Source organism: Crocodylus siamensis, chromosome 2 (genome assembly GCF_052110815.1).
Source record: "Crocodylus siamensis isolate JL-2025a chromosome 2, ASM5211081v1, whole genome shotgun sequence".
Classification (NCBI taxonomy): Eukaryota; Metazoa; Chordata; order Crocodylia; family Crocodylidae; genus Crocodylus; species Crocodylus siamensis.
The window spans coordinates 145,833,826-145,859,026 of record NC_143396.1 but is presented as its reverse complement, the minus strand read 5'-3'; the positions used below and the strand labels follow the sequence as shown (position 1 = coordinate 145,859,026).

Sequence of the window (25,201 nt, the reverse complement as noted above, 5' to 3'; positions counted from 1 at the left end):
GAACAAGGCACAATAAACGGATTAACATGCGATCTTGAACTGTGCAGAAACCAGGAGCCAGGTGCTTCCCTCGTACGAGCACGGGGGGAGGGGGCGCCTACACCCCTTCCTCCCCCGCGTCCTGCCGCGGCGGCACCCTCGCTCCTCTGCATCGTCCTGCCCACGCAGCTCCGGGCGGCCAGTGCCGGAGCCCCGGTCCCGGCCCCCGCACACGCTCTTCCGGGCGGGCCGGGCTCTGCCGCTGGGGGCGGGCGCTCCTGCCCCCGCCCCGGAAGAGGCTGCGCCGCGCGCCGTTGCGGGCTCGGCTGAGCGGGCGGCGGTGGCGGCGGGGCCGGGCTGGTGGAGCCGGGCAGAGGTCGGCGCCGCGCGCCCCGGCGGCAGCAGGTCAGTGCCGGCGTCCGCGCCTCTGAGGTCGGGGCTGCGCTGCCTCCGGCCTCTCCTAGCCTGCGCGGCCCGAGCGGAAGGGGTGGGTTGCCCTGAGCTAAAATAATACTGAAGGGATGGGGCGAGAGAGAGAAGAATGCACCCCAGCAGTACGGTGCAGCCTGACTCGGAAGTATCCGTGTCGTTTAAAATCCGAAGCTGTCAGTGATAATGACCATCTTCATCAGCTTTACCGTATGTCCCTATTAATCTGTGCTGCAGCTTCATTCATTTGCTACAAATTACCCGTCAGCACGTTTGAATGTCATGGTTCTTGCTGTTATTTATACAAATAAGAAGAATAAGCTGATGTTTTGCCCCACTAAGACTTGTGCTGAAGGGTAGCTAGGAAGGTTGCTTCCCTTGCCATTTGCAGCTGAAAGCAAGTCAACCTCGGGAGAGTGCTTTGCACAATGGTTTGTACCAAATGACTGACTGCTTATAACATTTCTATGGATCATAGGTTTTTGCAAGCACCAAGCTTTTGCCTAGTAGCCTTTAAAATAAGTTTGCACTTCTCCCTGAACCGAATTTTTCAAACCACAGATAAAAAATCCCAGACCAAGGGAATGTACAAAGCTGTAACAGGAGACATTACAGGAACATTGTAGCAATCAGCCAGAATGATACTCTCTCCTATGTAAATCCATTGCTTTTGTTCCTGACTTATACCAGCACATTTTGCATTATTATTTAGTTGAATCTACCTTGTGTCGTTTTTATGTATTATTATATCTTTTGTATTTAACATGGACCACAAATTAAGTTTTTATTTGTAAATAATGTGTGTTAGCAATCCCGTTTTCACTCATTTTATTTCACTTGAGACTTCATTAGAGAGACTGTTGATTCTGAGATAACAGGAGTGTCCTAAAAATGGGAAGTGTCAAGGACACTGACCAATCTAGGAACGCACATGGATTAGCTCTGCTCATATTATTCAGAGTCCAATTTCAGTATCAATATGTAGAATCAAATTAGGAAAAGTGACATAGGTGAAGTTTAAACAAGAGAGAGAGTTTGTGGAAATGCTTGTAGCGGGGATTTTTAAAGAATTAATGGATTTCCAAACTATGATACTCCTAAAAAGAATGACGACTTAGTTCTTTAGGGCCTGATAAAAATATATGAAATTTTGTCAGAACGGGGCATCACACCCCTTATGTATTAGAAAGTAGATAAAATGGAGAATTCCTGGAACTCCTTCTCCTTAAGATGGTGTCATTCTAGTCTAATATATTTTACTTCCTTGGAGAGAGTGATAGTTTTTTCTAAACTGCCTGAAGAAGTGCATTTATAATATGGCTACCTTACTTTGTTTATTACAGTAGTTTTACTGAACAATAATGTTGTTGGTACTAAAATTCATTTTATTACAGCCACTAGACAGTCTGGTTACTACCAAGGAGAAATGCATCATGCTGTTCTTTTTTTAGTCTATCCGCTGTATTAGATATTTGAATCCCAAGTCGAAGCTGGTCTAATGTAAGATTGTTTCTTAGTGAATCATGCAGATGGTTCTTTATGGTTGCCTCTATGCACGATGGCTGACCTCAGAGCGGGGAAATGTTTCCTGGATGATGTCACTTAAATCCCCTTTTCTATATTTCTTGTTCCATGCCCAGTTTTCTTATTGTTTTTGAAGATATTCCAGCTGCCCGGTGTCAGTCTTTCATTCACAACAAAGCTCTACGGAACTGAGTTATGTCAACAGCTGCTTTGATTACTTTGGTGAGAAATGGAGGTTGTCAAATGAGGAGAGTGCTGCTAACGCCCTGCCTTTTGCAAGACAGCAAGTGTGTGACTGCTGTGCGCCACAGCTCTACGACGCAACGCAGGGCTTCCCGCTTCGACCCTGATGGCAGTGGGCGGCCCGCCACATGGGACTCCTTCGGTATCTGGGACAACCGGATTGATGAGCCCATCCTTCTCCCACCAAGTATAAAATATGGGAAGCCCATTCCCAAGGTCAGCCTGGCCAATGTGGGCTGTGCCACCCAGATTGGCAAGCGGAAGGTGAACGAGGACCGCTTCAATTATGCTGAGCTGACTGACAGCGTCCTGTATTTTGCAGTGTATGATGGGCATGGCGGGGCAGCTGCAGCTGATTTCTGTGATAAGTACATGAAGAAGTATATTGAGTACGTGTGTAGGGTTCTGAGGTTTGGCTTTACTATTGGTTGTATTATTTGCATCTAGTCTATAGAGCTGGAAAGGACCTCCTTAATTACAAAGTCTAGATAGGGTTATCATGGGTAACCCTATCCTGTAGGATTATAGGGATGTAGGCTAGGAAGGCTCCCATTGTGTTAGGGACTGTACAAATACATAGTAAAGCACAATTCCTGCCATAGAAAGCTTCCAGGCAAAAACAGATAAAAGAAAGGAACATTTGCAAGAGGTAAGGAAGATAAATGATGATCATCCCTGCTTTTACAGACTAGGACCTAAGCCCATGCTTGGCAATGAGAATGCAAGTTGTCACACAAGGGTAGTTTTGATTATTGACATGAGAATCCTGCTAGATCTTCTCTTGTAAAGAGCCTTGCTAGTTGCACATCTTGCTTTTGAGAGCTGGGATGGATGCTGTGGTACCAGAGTAGTTTCAGAGGTTAGACATGGCCAGGAAAAGCAGTTCCTTTACCCTTGAAAAAGGAAGGTCCTTTAGGCACTCTTAGTACAGGAAACCCTCACTTCGCAGGTTTGGCATTCATAGTTTCAGATATTCACAAATGCTAAACACGCATTTTCAATACGCTTTATACACTTACAGGAGCTCCTCAGGAGCTCCGTGCTTGCTGCTGCTGGACTCCCACTGCTGCCACCGGAACCGTGCCCCACCCCACTGCTGTGGGTGCTGTGTTCATGAATGCAGTACCTGATTCATGGATTCTACCATTTGCGGGGGATATGGGAATGTATCACCTGCAAATGGCGAGGGTTGCCTGTACTATTGGGGTAGATGGCATCCTTTTCTCCCCCCTCCTCTTGTTTGCCTGGGGGAACCTCTCTCTCCCTGTGCAGAGATCCAGCATGAGACTAAAGGAGGTTTCACGCCAATTCCATGTAGAAGAGGGAATTTCACAGAGCAGACCCTATCTAAAACCACTGAATTCATGGGGGCATTTGAGGTGCTCGCCGCCATCCAGGATTGGGGCTCCAAAGAGCACATTAAGTTGCATACAGGATCTGTAAAGACCAGGCGGGTGGTTAAGCCACTGGAGCCCAAACCACAGGATGAGTCAGGGTTCAGGAGTCGAAGACTGAATTACCAAAGTCGTGTAGAGTTCTCAAAGGCCAGAGTCCAGGGACAGAGCCAAGCAGGGTGAGAAGCTAAGAAACTAGAGAGCACAGGTTCCAGGGGGCTTGCCACCCTCATGTACAACTCTTGTCTGGCCTGCAGTCGGCTTCTACAGGCAGATTTAAATTGGATAGGCTGATCCCCACTAACAGCTACTCAGGAGGTCCTAACAGTGGCCAGCTGGATCATGAACTCTGTGGTAGTGCTGCCAGTTGGAGCCCTGGGCAGATGTAGCCAACTAGGCAATAAGTCCAAGTGGGGTTATTTGTTTTGGCCCCTGACAGTGCTCAGAATCAAGGGCACTTGATACTGTATGTGGTCCAGAAGAGGCTCCTCATGTACTCCAGGTGGCTTAAATTAAGGTTGTCCACTTTCTGAGTAGTGCAGAGTGTTCTGACAGGTAAGAATTGCTATGGCTGGGTGTTAACCTCCATTCAGGTTGAAGGGCAATAGTTTATTAATAGTTTTATACCAATCTGTCACAATAATATAATGCGAGTCAGTGTCTTTGGTGAGAAGACAAGTCTGTGGAAGATAGTGATTTAGACAATGCTGTGCTTGAGGAAAGAGTTGAAATTCCCTTTATTTTGTTTCCAGAGAATTTCTTCCTCAGGAGGAGAACTTGGAGATTGTGTTGACCAAAGCTTTTCTAGAAATAGACAAAGCATTTGCAAGACACGCTCACTTATCTGTCGATGGTAGGTAAAGCAACTGTTTTTCTTTGCCAGTGTGTGGAAATGGCATTCTGTGTAACTGCTAAATTGTTTTTGTTTTAAGACTTTTTGAAATGTGCTTGATGCTAGGAAGCAGTTTTATGTAATGGAAGTTTTTGCTTGGAGTATTTCATGCAAACAAGACAAGCAACTTCAATCATGCTTGAACACATTACTAGGAAATGGTATGGAAAAAAAACCCTAAAGCTTGGGAATGGATACAGAGCTGAGTTTTTGCAAAATTTTCACTGATGTTACCTTAGAGGGCTACCTAATACAACCAATAGAACATTTACCAAATTTAATATACCTCCAGAGAGTTGAAATTCAACAAGGATAAAAACTGTCTTAATACTAGGTGAGAAAAAATGCTAGTGCTTACTGTGGCTTTTAGAAAATAATAACATCTAAACTTCCCTTCTTGGCACTGCTGTGGCAGTTGAATTAAAAAAAAAAATGATGCTTAGATTAGTAAGATAAGGAATTAAATGTAGCTTTTTCTGCCAGTGAGAGAGAGACAGTCAAAGTGAAAACACAAGGTCTGTCCCAGACTTTTAGTTGTGGTAAAATTGGCCGTAAGCCTGTTTTGCACTTCCCCCATCCTGGGCTGGCTGTGTCAAGTTATTCCAGTATATGCTTATGCTGATTGCTGATGGCCTGCAAGGTTGTTTTTAAGTAACTGGGGCTTGCAATAACACAGGGAAACTGGTCATAAACTGCGGATGTGGTAGGAGCCATAGGGCTGGCCCTCTCCCACCATAGTGCTCTGTAAGAGTGTGTTGCTAATCAGACTGCCAGACCAGGTTGCACTCCTGGTGTGCAATACCTCCAGCACAACTGTGGACTGGGCCAGGGGTTTGAAAAGCTTTGCGAGTGAAGTTAAACAGAGCATTTAGTGGGAAACATTATGTTTCTAAACACGCAGTAAAAATACCCAATCTGATTTGAATGGAAAGGGTTTCCTATGTTAAGTAAAAATGCCAAAGCATGCATTTTGCTTTAGACTCCAAATATTTCCCTCTAGAGTGTTAATAACCCACAGTGTCACTGAGGTTTTTTTTTTAACCTGACTAAAAACAAACTAAGCTATATAGAATTGGATCTGACATTTTAGCGACTTCTCTTTCGTTTTAACAAATTCATGTTGAGGACTGAGATGAAGACCCCAGTCTCCCATTTGAATCTTCCATTCATTGTTTTACCATTTATTGTGCTGTACTGAAACACAGCAGCACTTGGAAGTCTATCTTACATTCATCTAATTAGTCCTATATGGCTTGAATGGGTCACCCTGAAAGCTCCAGTTCAGGAAAGTATTTCAGTCCTATTACACACCTTCTTAAGTGCTTTTCTGAATTGTTGCTGAAAAGTAGGTTTAATTTATAACCACATACAGCTTTATGGTATTTGCAAGACTCTTCTTAAAAAGGACCGGACTGTCCTATTTAAATGGAATTTCTTTGTGTTTCAGAGCATCTCTGTGAAAAGAGGCACATCATAACAAGGAAAATATTGTTGCTTAAAACACTGGGTTGGTGCATTGAAAGTGGCTGTTGATTTACAGCCACAAAGGATTCTAACATGTAACTTAAATCTATTTTATTGGGAGATGCATGGTTAAGTCACTCTTCTCCTTTTTGAATAGTTCCCTAAAACTGGTTAGAAACCTGAGAGGTGCCAGTAAAATTTTCAGAACAGCTAAACAAGTTACCGGGTGTTGGATAAAGTGTTCTCACTAGTCCAGCTTAAGAAGATATGAAAATTAAACTGACAATTCAGTTTTCATGAGTAACACCATACTTAGTGCCCTGTAAAAAATATTATGAGGAAAGAGCATCAAGAGAGACCTCATTCTGTAAGGTACAGAGTGCTTTTCTAGAGAGGTAGAGTGTCCTCTTTTGTAGGAATTAGTAGGTGCTGAAGTATCTGGCACACTTCTGTATATTGACTAGTCTCTGAAATCATGCCATAAAGGCATGAAATGGGATGTACAGACAGAAATTAAAAAATAGTGGTTTGACAACATAATTAATTTAGCGTGTACAGTGTTGAAATTTGAATTTTTGAGACTTGTTTCTTTTAAGGAGTTGAATAAAAGTGAACTGCTTTTTTGCATGTATCCTTATCAGAAGCCTAATTCTGTACTGTTACAATTTGTTAGCAGAGCTGTTTGTAATTTTTGGCTATTCTAGATGTGATGGAGTCAAAAGTGAAAGTTTTATTGAAACCAGTGGTCCTGGAACACTGAATGTTTCTGATAACCTGAGGAGACCCAGGAGGTGTCTTCCTAATTAAATTCTGCCTCATCCTGGGAATTGGAAAGCAATACTCCAGTTAATTGGTCAGTGACCATCTCTGCTGATTCTTTGAGGTCTTGGTTTATACATAACTACGGTGGATATTAAAGATTACTTGGGTCTTAATGCTAATACCTGCAAACAAGGCAGTGGGATTCCCCATGTTCTTAAGTTTCTGCATAAATGTAAGCAGAAACAAGACCTCACTGAGTGAATCTTTAGCTAAATCTGTAGATAATTTGGGGAAGACAGTTTGGGAATGTTGCTATGTAAGTGGCCATTAACAGAGCTTAAAATGTGGGTTTTCTTGTAGGAACTGTGGCCCTTATTTGAAAGCTAAACACTTTTTTGTTTGTTTTTACAAACCCTCCCTCAGAATAAAATTACCCTTTACATAGCTCAAATATTTTAAAAACACATAAACTAGTGGTTACTTCAAGCTCTAAATATAAAATTTCATAGATGTAGGGTTGGAAAGGACCTTGTAGATCTTCTAGTCCTACCCCCTGCTGTGGGCAGGAGAGAAAACTGGGCTCAAATGACCCCAGCCAGGTAAATATTGAGCCTCCTCTTAAAGACCCCCAGGGTAGGAGCCATCACCACTTCCCTTGGGAGTTGATTCCAGATCCTAGCCACCCTGACTGTGAAGTAGTGCCTTCTAATGTCTTGTCTAAACCTGCTGTCTAGCAACTTATGGCCATTATTCCTTGTTACTCTAGGAGGTGCTCAGTGGAACAAGGTCTCTGCCAAACCTTGCTAGTCCTCCTCTAGTAAGTTTATAGATGGCCACCAGGTCCCCCCTCAGCCTTCTCTTGTGAAGGCTGAACAGGTTAAGGTCCTGTAGCCTCTCCTCGTAGGGTCTGCCCTGTTGTCCCTGGATCATGCGAGTGGCTCTCCTTTGGACCCTCTCAATGCTGTCCACATCCCTCCTGAAGCGTGTTGCCCAGAACTGGACACACTACTCCAGCTGTGGCCTGACCAGTGTTGCATAGAGGGGGAGGATCACCTCCTTGGCCCTGCTTGTGATGCATCTGTGGATGCAGGACAAAGTATGGTTAGCCCTACTCGCTGTATTCTTGCATTGTTGGCCCATGTTCATCTTGGAGTCAATAATTGCCCTATTAGACTTAAGGGCAACAGTGTCTCTTGCATTAGACTTGGCATAACTGGCATTATAGGTTCTTTGGAAACCTAGGAATTGCCAGAATGGATCAAATGTAAAGGCCCTTTAGTCCCATATCCTGTTATCAGATGGCATACAGCACCCCAGAGTTCACAAGGAAGTGTAAGAGCTCCATGGAAAACAGATATAGGATATTCTATCCTCTACATGTTTCATAACTTTGTTTAGAGATTAGTTTAATACCTGAATGTGAAGTTTACCATCTCTTTGAAAAAATATGAATGTACAAAATGTTATAGCCTTGGACATTCATTGCTGTCCATTTAGACCAGGGACAGACCTTCAAAAAGCCTGAGCCTAAATTGATTCAATCTTTGCAGGTTAATCTAATCTGCCTAGGTTGAATGAATTTATTACACAGACATGTAGGCACATTGCTTGCAGTTGCTTAGGCCAGGAGTTGGGAGGCATTAGAGCATGCCCCGAATGCAGGGAAACTGTTGTGGGAGGGTGTGGCCAGCCCAGGCAATAGCCTTGGCTAAATTTCCACCTCCTTGCCTCAGCAACAGAGACCTGAGCTGGGTCTGCCAGGCGCTCCCCACTTGCTGCTGCAGTGGTGGAGCCAAGCATGGTTAGACACCGGCCAGCATGGCCCCTGAGGCAGAGGGGGATTATTCCCCCCTCTACCTTCCCTGCCCCGGGGGACCACAGCCGGGTCTGCCCACCACTGCCCACTCCCTGTTTGAGGCAAGTGGTGGACTAAGCCCTCTCCTGCCCCTCTGCTGAACACCAGAGGGAGGGAGAATAATCCCCCTCCGTGTCCCCTGCCGGCCGACGTCAGGCTGCACCCCTACCAGGCTGTTGCAGCAGCGAGGGGGCAGGGCTCTTGATGGGGGCAGCAGCCCCTGTTACAGTGTCGGGGAGTGCAAACCGCTTCCCAGCGGGGGCCATACTGTGGAGTGGGCAGAGCTGTGGCAGACAGTGCATGGCAGCACTGGAGCTTGGAGGAGGCCAGAGCCCCATCAGCGCTACTTCTGTCTGCGGCAGTTTTCCCCACCCACCAGTGTGCCTCTCCCCTCTCCTCCACTGGGAAGGGGCTCACGCTTCCTGACATCATGGCAGCCCCTGTCAAGAGCCCTGCCGCATTGTTACTGCAGCGGCCTGGCAGGGACACAGCCAGACGCTGGGTGGCAAGGCCCCTTAAGCAGTGGACGTCGAGGGAGGTTATTCCCCCTCCCCATCTCCTGGCATCCTGTGGTGGGGCAGGAGATGGCTCATTCTGCTGCTTGGCCCAAGCAGGGAGCAAGCGGTGGCGGTAATTGTGGCGGGCAGACCTGGTTGCAGTCCCCCGGGGTAGAGGGGGGAATAATGCCCCCCCCCGCCTCTGCCTCTGCCTCAGGGGCCATGTCAGCCAGCATCTAGCTGGGCCCATCCCTACTGCTGCAGCAGCAATGGGGGAACACCTGGCATACCTAAGAAGGAGGAAATTAAACTCCTCTCTGACCAATTCAGCCAAGGCTACTGCCTGGGCTGGCCATACTTCCACTGCTGGAGCAGCCAGCATGGAGAAGTGCAAGTCCTTACTAGTAGGACAGGGGAGGGAAGGGGGGAATAAACTTTTTCCCTGCTCCCTTCTAGGGCCAGTATCTGGGTAGACTTTCGCATCCCTGCCTGTCCCTGCTCTGGCTGGGGATCAGAGGGGTGGGGCCAGCCCTACTAGGCTGAAGCAGAGAACATGATGGGATGCTGGGGACTCTGGTTTAACTTAAACCAGCAAGGGGTCTGGGACAGACATTGCATAAACTGATTTGAGCTCAATCAGTTAAGTCTGATACTACATTCAACCAGTTTTCTCTTAAATTAGTTTTGGCCATTTTGAAACTGGTTTATGTGCACTAAATGTCTGTTCTGTTACTTACAGGTTTAAACCAGTTTCTGATCACTTAAACTGGTTTATATATAATGTCTGTCCCTAGCCTTCATGTCCAGTCCTTTCCTGAGTCTTGTTAAGTTTTTGGCCCTTTTTAAGGTTTCAGTTCTGAGCAAGGGGTTTATTAGAAATTTTCATAACAGATTCCTTATCCTAGTAATTTGGATCATGGGCCATATTCCCTACAACTATGCTCATCTTCAAAGCTCTGCTAAATTCTGGTCTGTTTCATAATTGTGTGTGTGTGTATAAATAAAAGTTCAAGCTATATTTTTCCATATTGATGATTCATGGCTGAATAAATATGTAAATATTTTGAACAACTGAAGCAGCACCAGTTACCTTCCTAATGATGGCTTTTTTTATTTTGGCCTTCATGATAAACTTGAAACAAAAGAAGAGTAACAGAAAAACACTTAATTGCCCAAGGGCATTTGTTAAAGTCAGACAACATCACCCTCAGTCTTGCACATGGAAGCCACGTGTGTTGAATAGCAATGGCTTCAGGCCTGTGCCTCAAGTTAAACACACGCTTAACATGCTGAGGTAAATCAAAGCATAACTCTGGAGAAGTGTCTGCACAATGGGCAGCCACCACTGAATTAGGACAACAGTTGTATTAAATGGCCCACTACTACTGCAAAACATACTCTTGGTGAACACCTATGGTGCATTAAATATTTTGCTGCTTTGGGGCCAGAAGGCTTATGTCACTTGGAGAAGATGACCATTGGACTGCGGGTTGACACATCATTAGCAGCTGATGTATGCTTCCTGGGCTTAACATAGTGCAACAGGCACAGAAAAGAGAAACTTGAACTTGCAAGCTGTATCTGTGAGCCATCCTCCTAGTTTGCCTTGCAGAAAACTGTGCTATTTAAAAAAGAAAGAAAAGAGCTCCACACTGCTTTGCTGTCAGCCATAGAAGCATGTGATGTTTTAGAGATGAATGCAGGATCTTGTAGCTCTGCCTGTCCTACTGCTCTGCCCTAGTCTGTCTAGTCTGGTGGCAGGGAAGGTCTCCCTGCCTGAGGAACCTAGAACAAGCATGCAAGGGAAAACCCTTCATTATAGGTCATGACGTACTCTGTTAATAGTGCGTGTCTAACATAAAACACTGAGACCTACTTAAGCTGAGATTGGCCATCTTTGGTGCTGCTACTGCTTCAGTTCCTTAAAAGCCGGATCCAAAATCCACTGAAGCCAGCAGGGAACTTTTTGCAAACTTCAGTGTTCATTGTATCAGACTTTAATCTCATCAGCCATTTGCTTCTGGAATAGCCATCTTATTAAATGTTGGTTGGCTGTTAGTTGATGTACCTGTGTGTGTGTTGTATAGGCACTCCTGGAATCTTAATGCTGAACAAATAGTTAAGCTAATTTTTAAAGAATGACTAAAATACTGAATCAATCTTTTTTTTTAAGTTGTCATTCTAAAACATGACTATTTTTCCTTTTAAATATGTTAACCTGCAACACTGAGGAAAAGAGAGAGCTGTAGAAATGTGTGCTTTTTCATAAAGCTAATTTAAAACATTTGCTTCTTTGTAAAATCCCATTGAGAAAATACCCAATACAAATATTCTTCTCCATGTGTTTATGCATGTCTGTTTATCTGTGGGTCACAATGAGCCATGGAATCTCTATCCAGTGGCTTTAAAATTGCCCTTGTTTAGTTGGCAGTTACTTTGAGCCTTTTTGTTTTAGAAACAAGCTCTCTAAATTGATCCATATAGTGTAGTTAAAAGTTATGTCAGGTTCTCTGGCTTACCAATATAAGATGGCTCGGCATTTGCCAATGATTTCTCCTTGGTCAGTAAAACTTGCTACAAGGTAGAAGCTATAACAGAGATGTAGTGAAGTTGTAGGGTTGGGGAGGGGAAATACCTGAGCAAAACAAACTGGAAACACATGAGACCACAGATGTGTATAGATTTAATGTGACTGAGCCAGGTTAAATTGGACATGATTCATTATCACAGGTCTTTCCTATTCTAGCATGCCCCAGGTGAAAAAGCAGAACAGGCAAAACCAAAGTGAAAAATTCCCTGTGTTTTGCAGCTCTTACTCTGTCACCCCCAGTGTTGCAGGTTGGTTTTGTTTGAACAAAATCCCTGGGTGAATTTCCTATTTGCCTCTGTGTACGTGTTATTTATGGCAGACACTGTACCGGGTCAGCAGCTCTAGAACTGGAGGCCCTGGACACTATATGCTGGGCTTCAGTGGAAAGAGAGATCTGCTTAATTTTGTCCCAGGTGAAGGAGTCCGGCGGTTCCTAGCCTGGACTACTGGAAGGTTCCCACATCCTCTTTGTCACATTAGTTGAGATGACTTGCAGTAAAAATTGTCCAGTGAGTGTTAAGAACCTATTGAAAGATCTTAGTTTTATAGTGATATTGTTAGGAAAAAAATGAAAAAAGTTTTTATTTTTAAATGTTAAAGCCAAATATTTGAAGATGCAATAGCATCTTATCTTGCTAAATAAATCTGAAGCAAGAATAGTAAAGCAGTAGAAATTTGATGTATTCATTTCTAAATTTTGGAACTGTGCCAGTCACTCAAATAACATGAAGCATCTTTTATATAGTAAGGGCCACAGTACTCCTCCTTCCAAACTGATTACTGCCTTGCTTCATGAGTGGTTTATTAGATCCAAATCAACCCCAGGGAGGGGAGCATAAACCACACATTTTTCTAAATGCTGATGTTCAGCTTTTTTTGTGGCTGCCAACATTTGTAAAGGGAGCCTATTGCTATAGTAGCTTCTTCAATCCATACATCTTGTATAGCTGGCTCTTCAGGGCCATCCATTGAATTGGTGATGGCAGCTGCTTTGACTTAAAATATATGGGTCATGTGTTATTGCACTTTAAAAATTCAAGTCTGCCTTCACCTTTAAAAAGTTATAGGGGAATTTGGAAATTATTCATCCCGCTTTAATCTGTGGCTTCTGCTCTGTAACTTGTTCATGGACTGATATTTGGCAATTCAGTTCCAAAAGCAAGAAATGAACTGAGAGGCTTGTGACAGCTCCTCATTCATTTTAATTCCTTAGTTAAACATGCATATCTTGAATTACGGGTAGCCTTATTTAGGCTTTTTCATTTCACTTGGTTTAACTGTCTAGTTAAAACAGGTATTTTACTGGCTGTGCTAAGATTTCTGATTATGGTGCTACATTTTAGTAGCTTTATAGCATGTTTTAATGCAAGGCTGAACCACACTAATCCATGCTTAGTTTGGAACAAAATAGAAGCTGCAAATGCTTTGCTAAAAAGCCATGCTACAGGTGAATTGCTGGTTTGGGGGTGAGGAAGGAAAAATTGGGGTTTTGCATCATTTGTGCCTCAAGCACAACATTAACCAGAGGCTCAGTGTAAATGAGGCTGGAATTGATTGAGAATTAAGTGACTAACACTGCTGAAGCCTATAAGTAGGGAACTACTGAATTTGCAATTGCGTAATTTAAGTGGAAAACATGAATTCAGGCAGGCTCTGTGGTTTTCACAGGCTTGTTGTGAAAAAAACCAAAACAACACCCCCCGCCCCCCAAAATAAATCTGGCAAGTAGAGAAAAGGGTTGGAAGCCCTGCAGCCAGGGTGGGGTGCAGGCAGGGCTGTTCACAGCAGGAGGTGTGGAGGCTGCAGGCAGCTATGGCCTGCAGCCTCCATGCCTTCTGCTGAGAGCAGCCCTGTCCTCATCCCAGCTCCACTTTCCCCCTACCATGCTCCAAGACTACATGGCTTCTTGCCCTTTTCTTTGCTTGCTGATAAGTTTTGGGGGGTGGTTCTTTTTGGGGTTTTTTTTAGCGAGCCTGCCAAAATCACAGAGCCTGCCACTTGGGGATGGCCTGAAAACACAGCTTAATTACCCTGATTAAGCCTGGGGAAGCCATTAATCCATGTTTAAAATACATGGATTAATAGCTTCCTTGGGCTTAATCAGAGTAATTAAGCTGTGGTTTCAGGCCATGTGGCAATCAGAGGCATAGGGTGACCCTGCCGCACTCAGCCTGCAGAAATGGTGGTCGGCCCCAGTATCCATCTGAAATCGGCTGGCTGTCTCACTGGAGTTTGGTAGACCCCTACCTATAAGTCACTAAAGGCTTATTGAGCCGAAAGATGTCATCACAGTAACAATGCCTGTTTTAAATAGAAAAGATTTAGTTTAGAAAGGAGGGAGGGTTTCTTTTGTGGTTTTCTTTGTTTTAAATCATAAACTCCCACTATTTTCATTTCACAGCAAGGCTCAATGCATTTTTAAAGCTTTGTCTGGCTCCTCCCAAGCTCTTCACAAGTCTGGTTTTCAGGAGTGCTAAACAGCCACCAGCTTAGTGGGTGTTGTTGTTAAGACCTCCAAGTGCTCAGCACCTCTGAGAAGCAGACTGTAAACATTATAGCAACTGATTCTGGAGCCTGCTGTACATCTGCAGCTCCCAGTTGGCAACCGGAACTGTAATAGTCAGATCCAGAGTGATTTGGTGGATCAACTATTAACAAAACAGCAGGGCCAGATACTAGCCACTAACATGATCACTTTATTCAGGTTTTATGCCCCAACTGGGTAAATGGGGCTGTCCCATCATGATGGAACCCCATAGTCGCAAAAACCTGGCATTGTTAGCTCCTTGCAGGTCCCCTCCCCTTCCCCTGACTCACTGGAGAAGTCCTCACGTTGTGCTGGCAGTGGAAACAGGCAGAGTCAAGATTTGGGTCCATATTTTTATAAGAGGAGGTGGTAGTTGCAGAAAACCCATTTATTTACTTCTAATTTGGAAAGAGGAATGTACTTGGGGATTCTGGCTTTCAGCTTGAACCAAAACCAGCTGCGGAAATGTTTCCTGTTTTTAAAGACTAACTACTGGAAAAAAACCCTAGAATATAGCAAGGTCACTAGGGAGGCTCGCAACCAAATTAACATCTGTTCTACATTCCAGGCTCCCTCTCTTCCTGCACAGGCTTTCCTCTGCCATTGCTTGTAGCATGCTAAATGGCTCTCACTGTGGTAGTTGCAGCACTGTGGGAACAGAGTGTTTGTTAGCAGTAAAAATCTGTTCCTTTTACTTCAGGTAGTTACACCATTGGTACTTAGCCTCTGCTTGAACCGGTGTCAGAGTAATTAATTCAGACCTTCAAAAAAGGACTTTCCGTGGTACATAAAAGCACAAAGGTGGACTGAAACTAGAATCCAGACTCCCTAAATACAGTTGCATTAGTTAATCCTTTTTGGTTCCAAAAACAAAAAAGGGACTGTGTTGCCCAATGGTGAAGGGGAGGGGGAGGAGGACAGTGGAAGGCCTGCCTAGTACTCTACTGCACACGATAGCATTAACTTATATCTGTATTCAGTGCTACCAGCGATGCAGGTGGCAGACTGATTAGTAGCATTTCCTGCTGCATTGTACTAGTATGGATTACCACACAGGGCACGAGGCAAAGCTGAATCAGGACTAAAATATCTGACACTTGCCACATCTGGCATCGGGAAGTGCTGGAGCAGGGGAATAGAGAGATGTAAAGCATTTCTGTTTTTGGAGCAGGCACCAAAACTATTTAATAGCATTGTTGAAACACCCCCTTGACCTACAGGAGGAGGGGCCCTTTATACTTGCAGTGGGGTTTATCCTGACTGATGCCCCTGTGTGCTGCAGTTAGGGGGCAATATCTCTATTTTAAACCAAGCGCAGATAATCTCTTTGCTTCATAGCTAAGGAGGAGCCATTCTTTCCTGACACTTACTTGCATGGAGCCATGTTGTTACCAAAATGCCTTTTCCCCTACCCCACTACATGCATGTTTCTGTTTGCTGTATAATATTTCCATAGCTTTAATTTAGTTTAAACTTAAATCAGGTGACTTGCCAATATATTAGATCACATGTATTTTTGACAGTTAAAACTTTTGTTCTGTTATAAACACACTGGTAACACTTCCAGACCTCCTTAATTCCCTTTTTCTTTATGTGATGTTTATAGCAACCTTGCTGAATGCTGGGACCACTGCAACAGTGGCCCTGCTGCGAGATGGTATCGAACTGGTTGTAGCCAGTGTTGGAGATAGTCGAGCACTCTTGTGTCGAAAGGGAAAGGCTGTGAAGCTCACCATTGACCATACTCCGGAAAGGAAGGATGAGAAGGAAAGGTATATCTTAGTCGTGCTACTAACTTTGTGGGGCAGCCCAGGTCAAACTCTGTTTACACTGTCCTGCAGCTCTGGTAGAGTCAGTGGAACAAGCATGAATGGCGTGTGCCGTCAGCGGCTGTTGGGGCACAACTGTGCTGGTGGTGGTGAGCAGGGAACTCCTGCAGATGCTGCTGGCACTGTCGGGGGGCGCTGGATAGGGGGGTGGCAGTGACCACCCACAGGCACTGGGGGCAGCCAGGGGTGATCATGGACTGCCCACAGACGTCATGCTGGCGGTGGGGTGGTGAGCGGCAACTGCCCAAAGGTGCTGCCGACAGTGTCAGCAGCGCCTTTTTGCAGGGGGTACACATACACCTTCGTGCACCCCCTACTTGTCACCTCTGGGAATGAGGTCAGTTCACAGGGGTTGAGGGTCTGGGTTATATCACTACACAGCTTGAAAGCCTGCCTGAACACAATCCCTATTACGGTCTTGAGGTAGGAATGTACTCCCCTATATAGAGACTCAAGCAGTTGGGGAGAAAATGCACACCTGAAGGCCTTGATGGTTTGAACCTGGTTCACACTGACTTTTCCCTCTCTTGTGTTTTGGACAGAATAAAGAAATGTGGTGGCTTCATAGCCTGGAATAGTTTGGGACAACCTCACGTGAATGGGAGGCTTGCAATGACACGTAGTATAGGGGACCTGGATCTGAAGAGCAGTGGAGTGATAGCACAGCCAGAAACTAAGAGGATTCAGGTAAAAGCTGTGGTTAACAGGGAAATTAACAATATGGTTAATAGGAAACTTGAGTGTTAGACCCCGACTCCATGCAGCGCCTAACAACTAGGGAGACAGCAATCCAATTGCCCATGGATTCTGTTACTCATTAGCCAGAGCAAGCAGGGAGCAAACACCAGCACACATTGCTCGCAACAGCTTTATTCAGAATGGAGACAGCTCCGGACTAACTCCCCAAAAACCAGCAAACCAGGGAACCACACTGAACAATATTTTTTTCCCCACATTTATACACTTTGGTTTATGCTCATTAACATTTATTCTACCCTGTCCCTCCTTCTGTTCCACCCATTTCTCCTTCCATTGCAAGCTCTGCCCTCTGTTTACTGTTTGCTTCATTAGCATGGAATTACCTATGTGTTTTACTCATTTACCTGCCTCTGCTATGAGTGCATGTCTAAGACCTTGACTTCTCTTCTTCAGTCAATGGGTGGACTTTGACCAAAACCTGGAGGCTTCTTCACCAATCACCATTCACCTTTTCACATATGTTCATCTTGGTTACATGTTATCTTCTACATTCCAATCTGTTTTTCTGTCTCAGGTTGTACCATCTTCCACATTCTTAAAAAGTTACCTCATTCACAGCACACAGATTCATGTGTTGCGTTTTCCTTAGAAAATGGTTGACACAGTTAAGATGGTTACTTGGCATAAGCAAATGGTTGGCTGAGCTATCATTCTGCCTTGTGGTCAGCAGCTCTGCTAGGCTACAGGTCATGCCTTTATTCAGCTGCAAATCCAGTGCTCCCCAAGATCAAAATATTGTCACCCTAACACTGAGCAGTAGGATCATGTGATGAACACCCTTGGAATCTAGAAGTCAAGTTTATATCTCGTTGATGAGAGTGTAAATTGGGAGTAATTCCCTGGAAGTCATTCCAGACTGACTAGTGTGACAGAATGTAGTCTGGCACCAATAATAAATGCTGACATGGAGGAGTGCTTATCTTAAATAGCATGGCTTAATGTGAGGAGCAAAATAAAACTTGACAAGCACTGTTTAAATGTAATGAGGTTTTATTTTGGGGAAAGGGGAATGGGATGGGGTGTAGAGTTCAATAGATTCTCTGCAGTTCAAGTTGAAACTAGTTACGTATTGAAGAAAAAGCCGCTGAACAGGGGGAATTAATATGCTAATTTGCACCACTCAGTCCTTAGTTTAAATTGCATAAAAAAGCAGCAAATGTATGCATGTACATGTAAGCATGAGTGTAAGAGAGTGCATTTTATTAGGGCTTCATGATGGTTCAACATATGAAAAAAACTTGTTAAATTCTCAAAAATAAACAGTTTTCCTGCCCTGCCACTTTTCCATTGCCACCTAATTAATCTTCCCACAAGATGGTGAGAGAGCCAGGAGATGAGGAAGGACACATTTGAGGTAGATCTACTTAGGAGTCGGGAGAGCAGGAGCTAGAAGACACTTCTCTATTCGGTAGGAGATCCAAGAAAGGGAACGGAGGTTTTCATAAAGATCCTATCAGGTCTTAAAGCCTACAGTAACTTGAGAATTTTTTTGTTTACTGGGTAATATTAATATGCTCAGCTTTTTGGTCTGTTTATGTAGCTTGGGTTAAGAGTTACTACTGTGAACTGGAGCACCTTCAAGTTTATATACCTTATGTTTTGATTATCACCATATCGAATCATTAGTGTGTTGGTGCATTAACCATAGTGCTATAGTTTGGGTTCTTCTAGGTGATGGCCATGCAGAAGTGGAAGAGGATACAACACAAGATCTATTGTAATAAGATAAAATGTAGCACTGTTCTGCCTTGCAAAGATTGATTTTTATGATGTATGTTGTGTCCCCAATTCTAGTTGCATCATGCAGGTGATAGCTTTCTGGTCCTTACTACAGATGGCATTAACTTCACGGTGAATAGTCAAGAGATATGTGACTTGATTAACCAGTGCCATGATCCTGCTGAAGCAGCCCTTGTTGTTACTGAGCAGGTAACTTAACACAGTGCTTTGTTGATGAGGTGGGGTCATAATGCCATTTAGCAATGTGGAATTACTGAACATGCTTAGAAAGATTAGGTAATTGGTGCAAATTGAGGTGGGATTAAGTGTTCAAGAGCGTTGCCTTGTTCTGTGGTTTTGTTTTTACTCTTAAATACAGAATGAAAAGGGCCATGGTTCAGTTGAGTATTGGGTTTTTACACATCTGGGTGGAGTTCTTGGGAGAACTCCCTCAGTGAATTTGCTCTGCTTGAGATGAGAGCAAGAGGTGCAGGACGCAAGGCAACTTTTGCTTTCCTTTTCAAAAGTGCTTTTTGATGTGGCAGAGGAATAGAGCTTTGGAAGCGTCAAGTGCTGAAAATGGTTCATTTCTGACTTCAGGCAATACAGTATGGGACTGAAGATAACAGCACCTCTGTCATCGTGCCATTTGGAGCCTGGGGAAAGTACAAAAACGCTGACGTCAACTTCTCCTTCAGCCGTAGCTTTGCCTCGAGTGGGAGGTGGGCATGAGAACCCACTGAAGTTATTCTTTTCCATGCAACAATGGCTTGTATGCAGCAAGATACAGGAGAACACATCCATGGCTAGGTTGATTGTGTCTTGTCCACCTCTCTTTCCCAGAATTGTACACAACATGAGACTTACTGCTTCCAGGTTAGGAAACAAGCCCTTGTCACTTACATTTTCCCACATTTTATTTATTTTGGCCAGAGTTCAGGCAGCTGTTTGTGTTTCTGCTCCTAGGAGACGTGTAGCTTGCGTCTCCCTGTTCACAAATGACTAGATGCTAGGCTTTCACATGTTAAATGCTTCCTGCCCAATGTGTGTTTTGTACTGACTGCTGTATTTAGTGTCCCTGGTTATTTAGGAGCTGTAAAGGACTGGTATGATGTATTCTGAGCCATGTGCTCTTCACTTTGCATGACAGATGAGCAGTGCACAACAATTATGAGAAGACAAGTCTTCCACTGGTATAGAGGCACCAAAAGTTCCTCTGCGCTTCAGGAGAAGCATGTGAAAAATAGTGGCATAGCTGTGAGAAAAGTGTCAGGAAGCAGCTCTTCTGTGCCAATATGACACAAACAGTAGAATAAGCTTTTTCCCAAAGTCCACATAAATTAATTCTGGTCTGTAGAAAACTACCCCTTGACTTCCATGCACTGTGACCTTTTGAGTCTAAATGCATGCGCAGGAAAGGAGCCAGTGATGACATGGCAACTTAGGTGTAACATGGGACAGACCTAATGTCTGTGCCACCTGTACCATCCTCTCTTTGGCCAGTGTGTGATTTGAAGACCATATTACACCCCTGTACACAATGGCATTGAAAGGAATAGGTGGCAAATCTGCAGGGGAGCAAAAACAATGTTTTTTCAAACTGAGACACAACATAAGCATGGATTCCTTTTCCCTAAAGGAAGTAATTTCAGTCTATCTCATTTTCTAATAGAGAGCAGGGTGGGGAGATTTTTCACTTTTCTGAAAGACAATAAAGGTATGGGGGCTTTTCAGCTGTCTGGGATGGGATCTAGTAAGTTAATCCTTTCTTCTTTGCCAGCTGACTGGTTACTAGATGCTTTTAGATGCATAAAGTAGACTTTCCCCTTTTCAGTTTTTTTGAATTTGCTCAGGGCCTTGTCACACGTTCACTTGCAAAAGTTGGAAATCATTAGTGACCTATTAAAGTTAGTACCTGTTAAGAACAAACCTTCACTGAAAGGGAACAACTTGGCAATGCCGTGAGAGCACTTAACACATGCTAAAAACTGCTTGTGTTTTAACTGTACTTAGTAAGTATTAAGTTGAACATGTGACATCACCCTCAGATTCCCAAACTGAAGTGTAACTGTGGGGAGGGGGGCATGTAGGGGTATGTCTTTAAGCAAAGAGTGCCCCTTTTTCTTATCCTTGTTTTTAAGGTGGAAGAAGAAACTATGGGAGTCTGTGGTAGATTAGGCACAAAGGGCCAAATCTGCAGCTGGCTCAAACTTTCAGATCTCCCATTGACTTCAGTGAAACTGCACTCATTTATACCAGCTGAAGATCTGGCCTAAAGTGCCCTGTTCTGGTCTCAGGTTCACTGATATGCACCCCTCCCCCTTCCCACCACTGTAAAAACAGTGTAATTAAAGGCAGGCAGGGAAAAACTGACATCTTCTCAATAGTTTTGCTGTGATATTTTTCATGCTATTAAATTGTTTCTGAATTGAACAGTCACCTTATACTAAGGGAGAGCATTGCTGAGTTGCTCAGTGAAACACTTACTACAATGTGAACTGTGGGCCTCTGTCACTTTTAATCTTTCCCATGCCACACCGGATCTCACCATTCCAGATGTCTGAAGGCCTATGACCATTCTCTGGGCAGGCATACTTAGTATTGCTCTGAAAGCATCTACAGTTTCGCATAGGGAGAGTGCCCTGGTCTTGTCTCATTACTCAATGTATTATATGGTGTACATAATATGTATATTGGTTTTATAAGTGTGTGAAACAATATTTGTAAATATATATTGTATCCAATGCTATTGCCTAAGTCACTGTCACAGGTGTAGTACAATTATAAGCCCTCTGTTTCATATATTCAAAAGATTTGCAGTTAATCTTAATCCAAAGGAAAATGTTTGGTTTTCCAAAGTTGTGAGCCCAGTTTTGCTTCCCTGAAGCAGAAGAGACATTTTCAGTGGCTATCAGTAGAGTAGAAGCAGGAGCTCATTTGGAACAAGTGTCTCTCTGGGTTAACTGTATTTGTAGTACTGTTGGGAGAACTCGCCTTATTTTGAGCCCTCGGGGTGACATCCTGATGCTATTGAAGTCAATGGAAATGTTGCCATTGATTTCAGCAAGGTCAGAATTTCATCCCTGGTCTTTATTAGCACTTCTAGAAAATGGATACACTAAAATGCATAGGCTGAGAGTGAGGCTTTAGAAATGGCATGTGTGTATGAGAGAGACTACTAACTGTAGAGCCCTACCAAAGATGTTTAATGTATGTTATGGATAGATAATATGCATATAGAGAGCATCTTCATGTGTATGCCACTATCCTAAACAGACAGCATATATTGATTACTGCCTTGTGAATGTGCTGATGTAGTGAGGAAGGGACTAAATGCTACAGTGGGCAGTTCTGTTAGACTTGTTCCCCAAAGCAAATATGGCCTTGGTGAGAACCTACTTAATCTCTAGTGAATATTTGACCACATGCCAAAACCCTCTTTGTACTGCGCAGTGGTTTTGGTATCAAGTGATAGACTCACACTAGCAGAAGTCTAGTGCAAAATTTGTGGACAAAGCACATTGACACTTTGTCCTTCATTTTTATCCTCTGGCCTGTTAGCCATAGATCTGGTCTGAAGATATCACAAAGGCTTAGGAATTTAGTGGTGCACACCCATTTATTTTTATATATTTAATTTTTTTTCTAAGTGTTAAAGTTTGAATAGTATTAGACATTTTCCAGACTGAGCCCATTCTATTAATTTGCCGGTGGGTAGTGAGAAATTCTGCACTTCAAGTGCTGGAATAAAAAAGCATGGTAACTCAGAGTATCTTGGGGATGGGTTTAAGTTTGCCCTCTGGAATGCAAGTTTGTGGTCTAATTGTGTTCCCTGCATTTTACTACATCTCCTTCCTGTGTCTTACCACTGAATATTGTAGAGAATTAGATATTTTTGCAGTTCTGTTGGTTGGTGCTCCTCTGAGAGCAATGATTTGTGGGGGGGTTTTATGTTAGAAAGGAGATAGAAAAGAAGGGACATGATGAAACTGCAGAACAGTATGTGTTGAAGATAAAGGGCTCCCATTAACCATTTCTTATGAGCAACAAAGGGACATTTAATGCCATAGAAGGGCAGCAAATTTAAGACTAATAGAAGGAAATATTTGTTAAAACAAGTACACAGTTTGTCTGTGGAACTCCTTAGATGTATTTGAAGACAAAGGTTTAGTAGGATTTCAAAAGGGTTAGGCACATTATAGATAGAAATTTTACAGTTGTATTACCTGGGGGTGTATTTATACAATATATACAGATCTACATATGTATAATAAGGAATATCAGCACTCAAGACTTTGAAGCACAAGTCATTTGCTGACTGACAGGTGTTAGGAAGAAACTTTTCCTGTGGACAGGTAATTGCGTAACTTGCCCATCATGGAGTTTTTGCCACAGTCTTCTGAAGCATAGAGTTACTGTTGGTACAAAATACTGGACTGAAATGTCCTATGGGTCTGAATTGGGCAATTACTACGTCCTCATTTAAGAACAGAGTTCTGGAGATACCATGCTGCATCGTAGCCTTCCTTCATGCACCTAATGTAAGCAGTTTACTCGAGTCAGACCACAGCTTACAAAGCACTTGATTATAAGTGCATGGGATTTTTTTTGTGGTCACTCATCTTCTTATTATGCTTCTTCCTCAAGTATTCATAGCTATTGCCCCTCTTTTGTCCCACACTCATGCTTTTCCCCTATCACATTCCTGATGGAATTAAAAGTATTTATGCCAAGGCTTCCTTTTCTCAAATGGGTCAAGTCAGACTGGTGCTATTAGGGTGTTGGCTTTGAATTTTGTCATTTGAAACCAGCTGCCAAATCAGCAGAATAATTTTATTCTTGTGCCTTTCCAGCTTTGGGGCTGTTCAGAATCCAGACACTCCAACCGAGTAAACGCACTGTAATTATGACAAATGTTTGTTTATTAAGTATCTTGATGGGGGCATGGAAAATGAAGCTGTTACATTAGTCATGTTGGACGGGTGGACACAGTGTCTTCTGACTACATGTAGGGATCAGTTTAGCAGCTCCCTTCCAGCTTTCAGCTACCTACGCTGCTTACATGTAACATCAAGGTTTTCAAGTCAGATCCACATCTTTGGCTTTAAAGCAGCTTTGTTTAAGGGAGGGGAAAAAAAGAAGCAAATTCTAGCAAATTTATCAGCTTCTAAACAGAAAAGCCTGTTTTAAGCCCTTAGGGACCAGCAAGACTCAATTGCCTATTTGAGGGGATGTTTTAAAACTTGGGATTGAATTTGATCTGAAAACTATGAAAATTAAAGAGGTCTCTTATGGTGGCAGTTGTTTACTGGAAAGGACTTATAGCACAGTATTTACTATATGTACTGGAATTTATTCTGAACTTCTTATAAGTAAAATCTGTTTTTTTTTCCCCTTAGTATGCATCTGTTTATACCAATGGGTAGGACACTATCCTTGTATTACAAACCAAACTGTATTTTCAAAGTGACCTGCCTGCCCAAAAACTCTTTAGTTCTTTACTGGTTTTTCAGGGCTAGATTCTGTTACCCTTTTCCATGGTAAATAGTTCTTCCTCCACGGGAAGTCCCACTGAAAGCCATAGGTCTGTACACGGAGTGAGGTGTTCCTCAGTGTGAATAAGAATATCCTAAGATGGATGGCCCTTAAGATTCATAAAGGCTGCTTCAGGGTTTTTAAAATTACTTGCCAGTTGATTTATTGATACTAGAAAATTAAGGGGGGAACAGTTTGCCTCACTTTCCTCCTATTGCTAGAAGACCTGAGAAGTGAAGATATGCAAAACTGTAACATAAGCTATGGCTCCCTTTCTCCCGCAGCTGAGGTACGAGAGGCTGAGTTCTGGATAGGGACCTGCATGGGTTCCTTATCAATTGCAGTCTCTGAATATGGAGAGGATGTAACTTTCTAAACCATATGCTATAACTCCAACTAATTGTGGGCTTAACATGAACATTATCAGGTAAGGTTCTGGGGCCTGCACTATGGAAGAGGCCAAGACGGATTATCACAACAGCCTCTTCTGGCCTGAAAAATATGCATGCCTGTTCACACATCCATAGATTATCTGACTGAAAACGGCAAAGCAAAACAAGTAACTATAAAAAAAGAAACTACTGCTTATTACATTTTTGGAGTAAATGAACAATGGGAAGAAAGCCTGGTCCTGCTGAAGAACTCCCACATATTTTATTGGGAGTCAGGATAATCTTTGTGTTCCTAGATGGAAGTGCTATATTTGACCATTTCCAGTTAATAGAGAACCAGCAAACAATTGATAGCAACAAAATGGAATCACCAAAATAATTTCCTTTTTATAAACTCACTTTGGTACTCTTAGAGTGATAGGTCATTTTTCCAACTAGGTGAATGTACTGTAATATAGACAACTTCTGGTGTTCCTTGGGTCTGAAGCTGCTGTACCTTAAAACTGAGGTAGCTCTCAAGCTGTCCTCTTTTATCCAGTGTATTCAGTGCTTACAGTTTTGCATGTCATAAGCTTATACATAACAGAAGTGCAATTGTGTATATTTGTTACATGGTTTGCCTTAGGGGACCTATGGTTTAATGTTTCATATTTGGTGCAATCAGTGTCCACAGTTCATTTACTACTTGATTTGAAATGAGTGTACTGGGGTTTTTTTTGAATGTTTGTCTTTATTGAAGTACCTATACAATGTGAGCAGGGTAAAGACTGTACTGGAATGCTTAAAAGATCTTTAATAAAGTTTTAGCTTC

At 43.2% G+C, this 25,201-nt stretch overlaps 1 protein-coding gene across 3 annotated transcripts; it reads left to right on the top strand.

Moving 5' to 3' along the window:
* Positions 1-234: 234 nt before the first annotated feature.
* Positions 235-25,201, top strand: PPM1K (protein phosphatase, Mg2+/Mn2+ dependent 1K). 3 transcript variants are annotated; one of them, XM_090037051.1, is made up of 7 exons: positions 235-384; positions 2,069-2,564; positions 4,322-4,422; positions 15,763-15,928; positions 16,528-16,672; positions 18,539-18,673; positions 19,064-25,201. In XM_090037051.1, the coding sequence occupies exons 2-7, from the start codon at positions 2,128-2,130 to the stop codon at positions 19,193-19,195; spliced, it is 1,116 nt and encodes a 371-aa protein (XP_089893177.1). In that variant the 5' UTR covers positions 235-384; positions 2,069-2,127; the 3' UTR covers positions 19,196-25,201. The 3 variants fall into 3 exon arrangements, with proteins under 3 accessions (XP_089893177.1, XP_089893176.1, XP_089893178.1); XM_090037050.1 differs by having other exon boundaries at positions 2,049-2,564; XM_090037052.1 differs by having other exon boundaries at positions 2,049-2,564; positions 18,991-25,201.

Coding starts and splice junctions, on each gene's coding strand:
- PPM1K (XM_090037051.1), top strand. CDS start 2,128: ATGTCAACAGCTGCTTTGATTACTTTGGTGAGAAATGGAGGTTGTCAA. Junction 2,565..4,321: donor TACATGAAGAAGTATATTGA/GTACGTGTGTAG, acceptor TTTTGTTTCCAG/AGAATTTCTTCCTCAGGAGG. Junction 4,423..15,762: donor CGCTCACTTATCTGTCGATG/GTAGGTAAAGCA, acceptor TGATGTTTATAG/CAACCTTGCTGAATGCTGGG.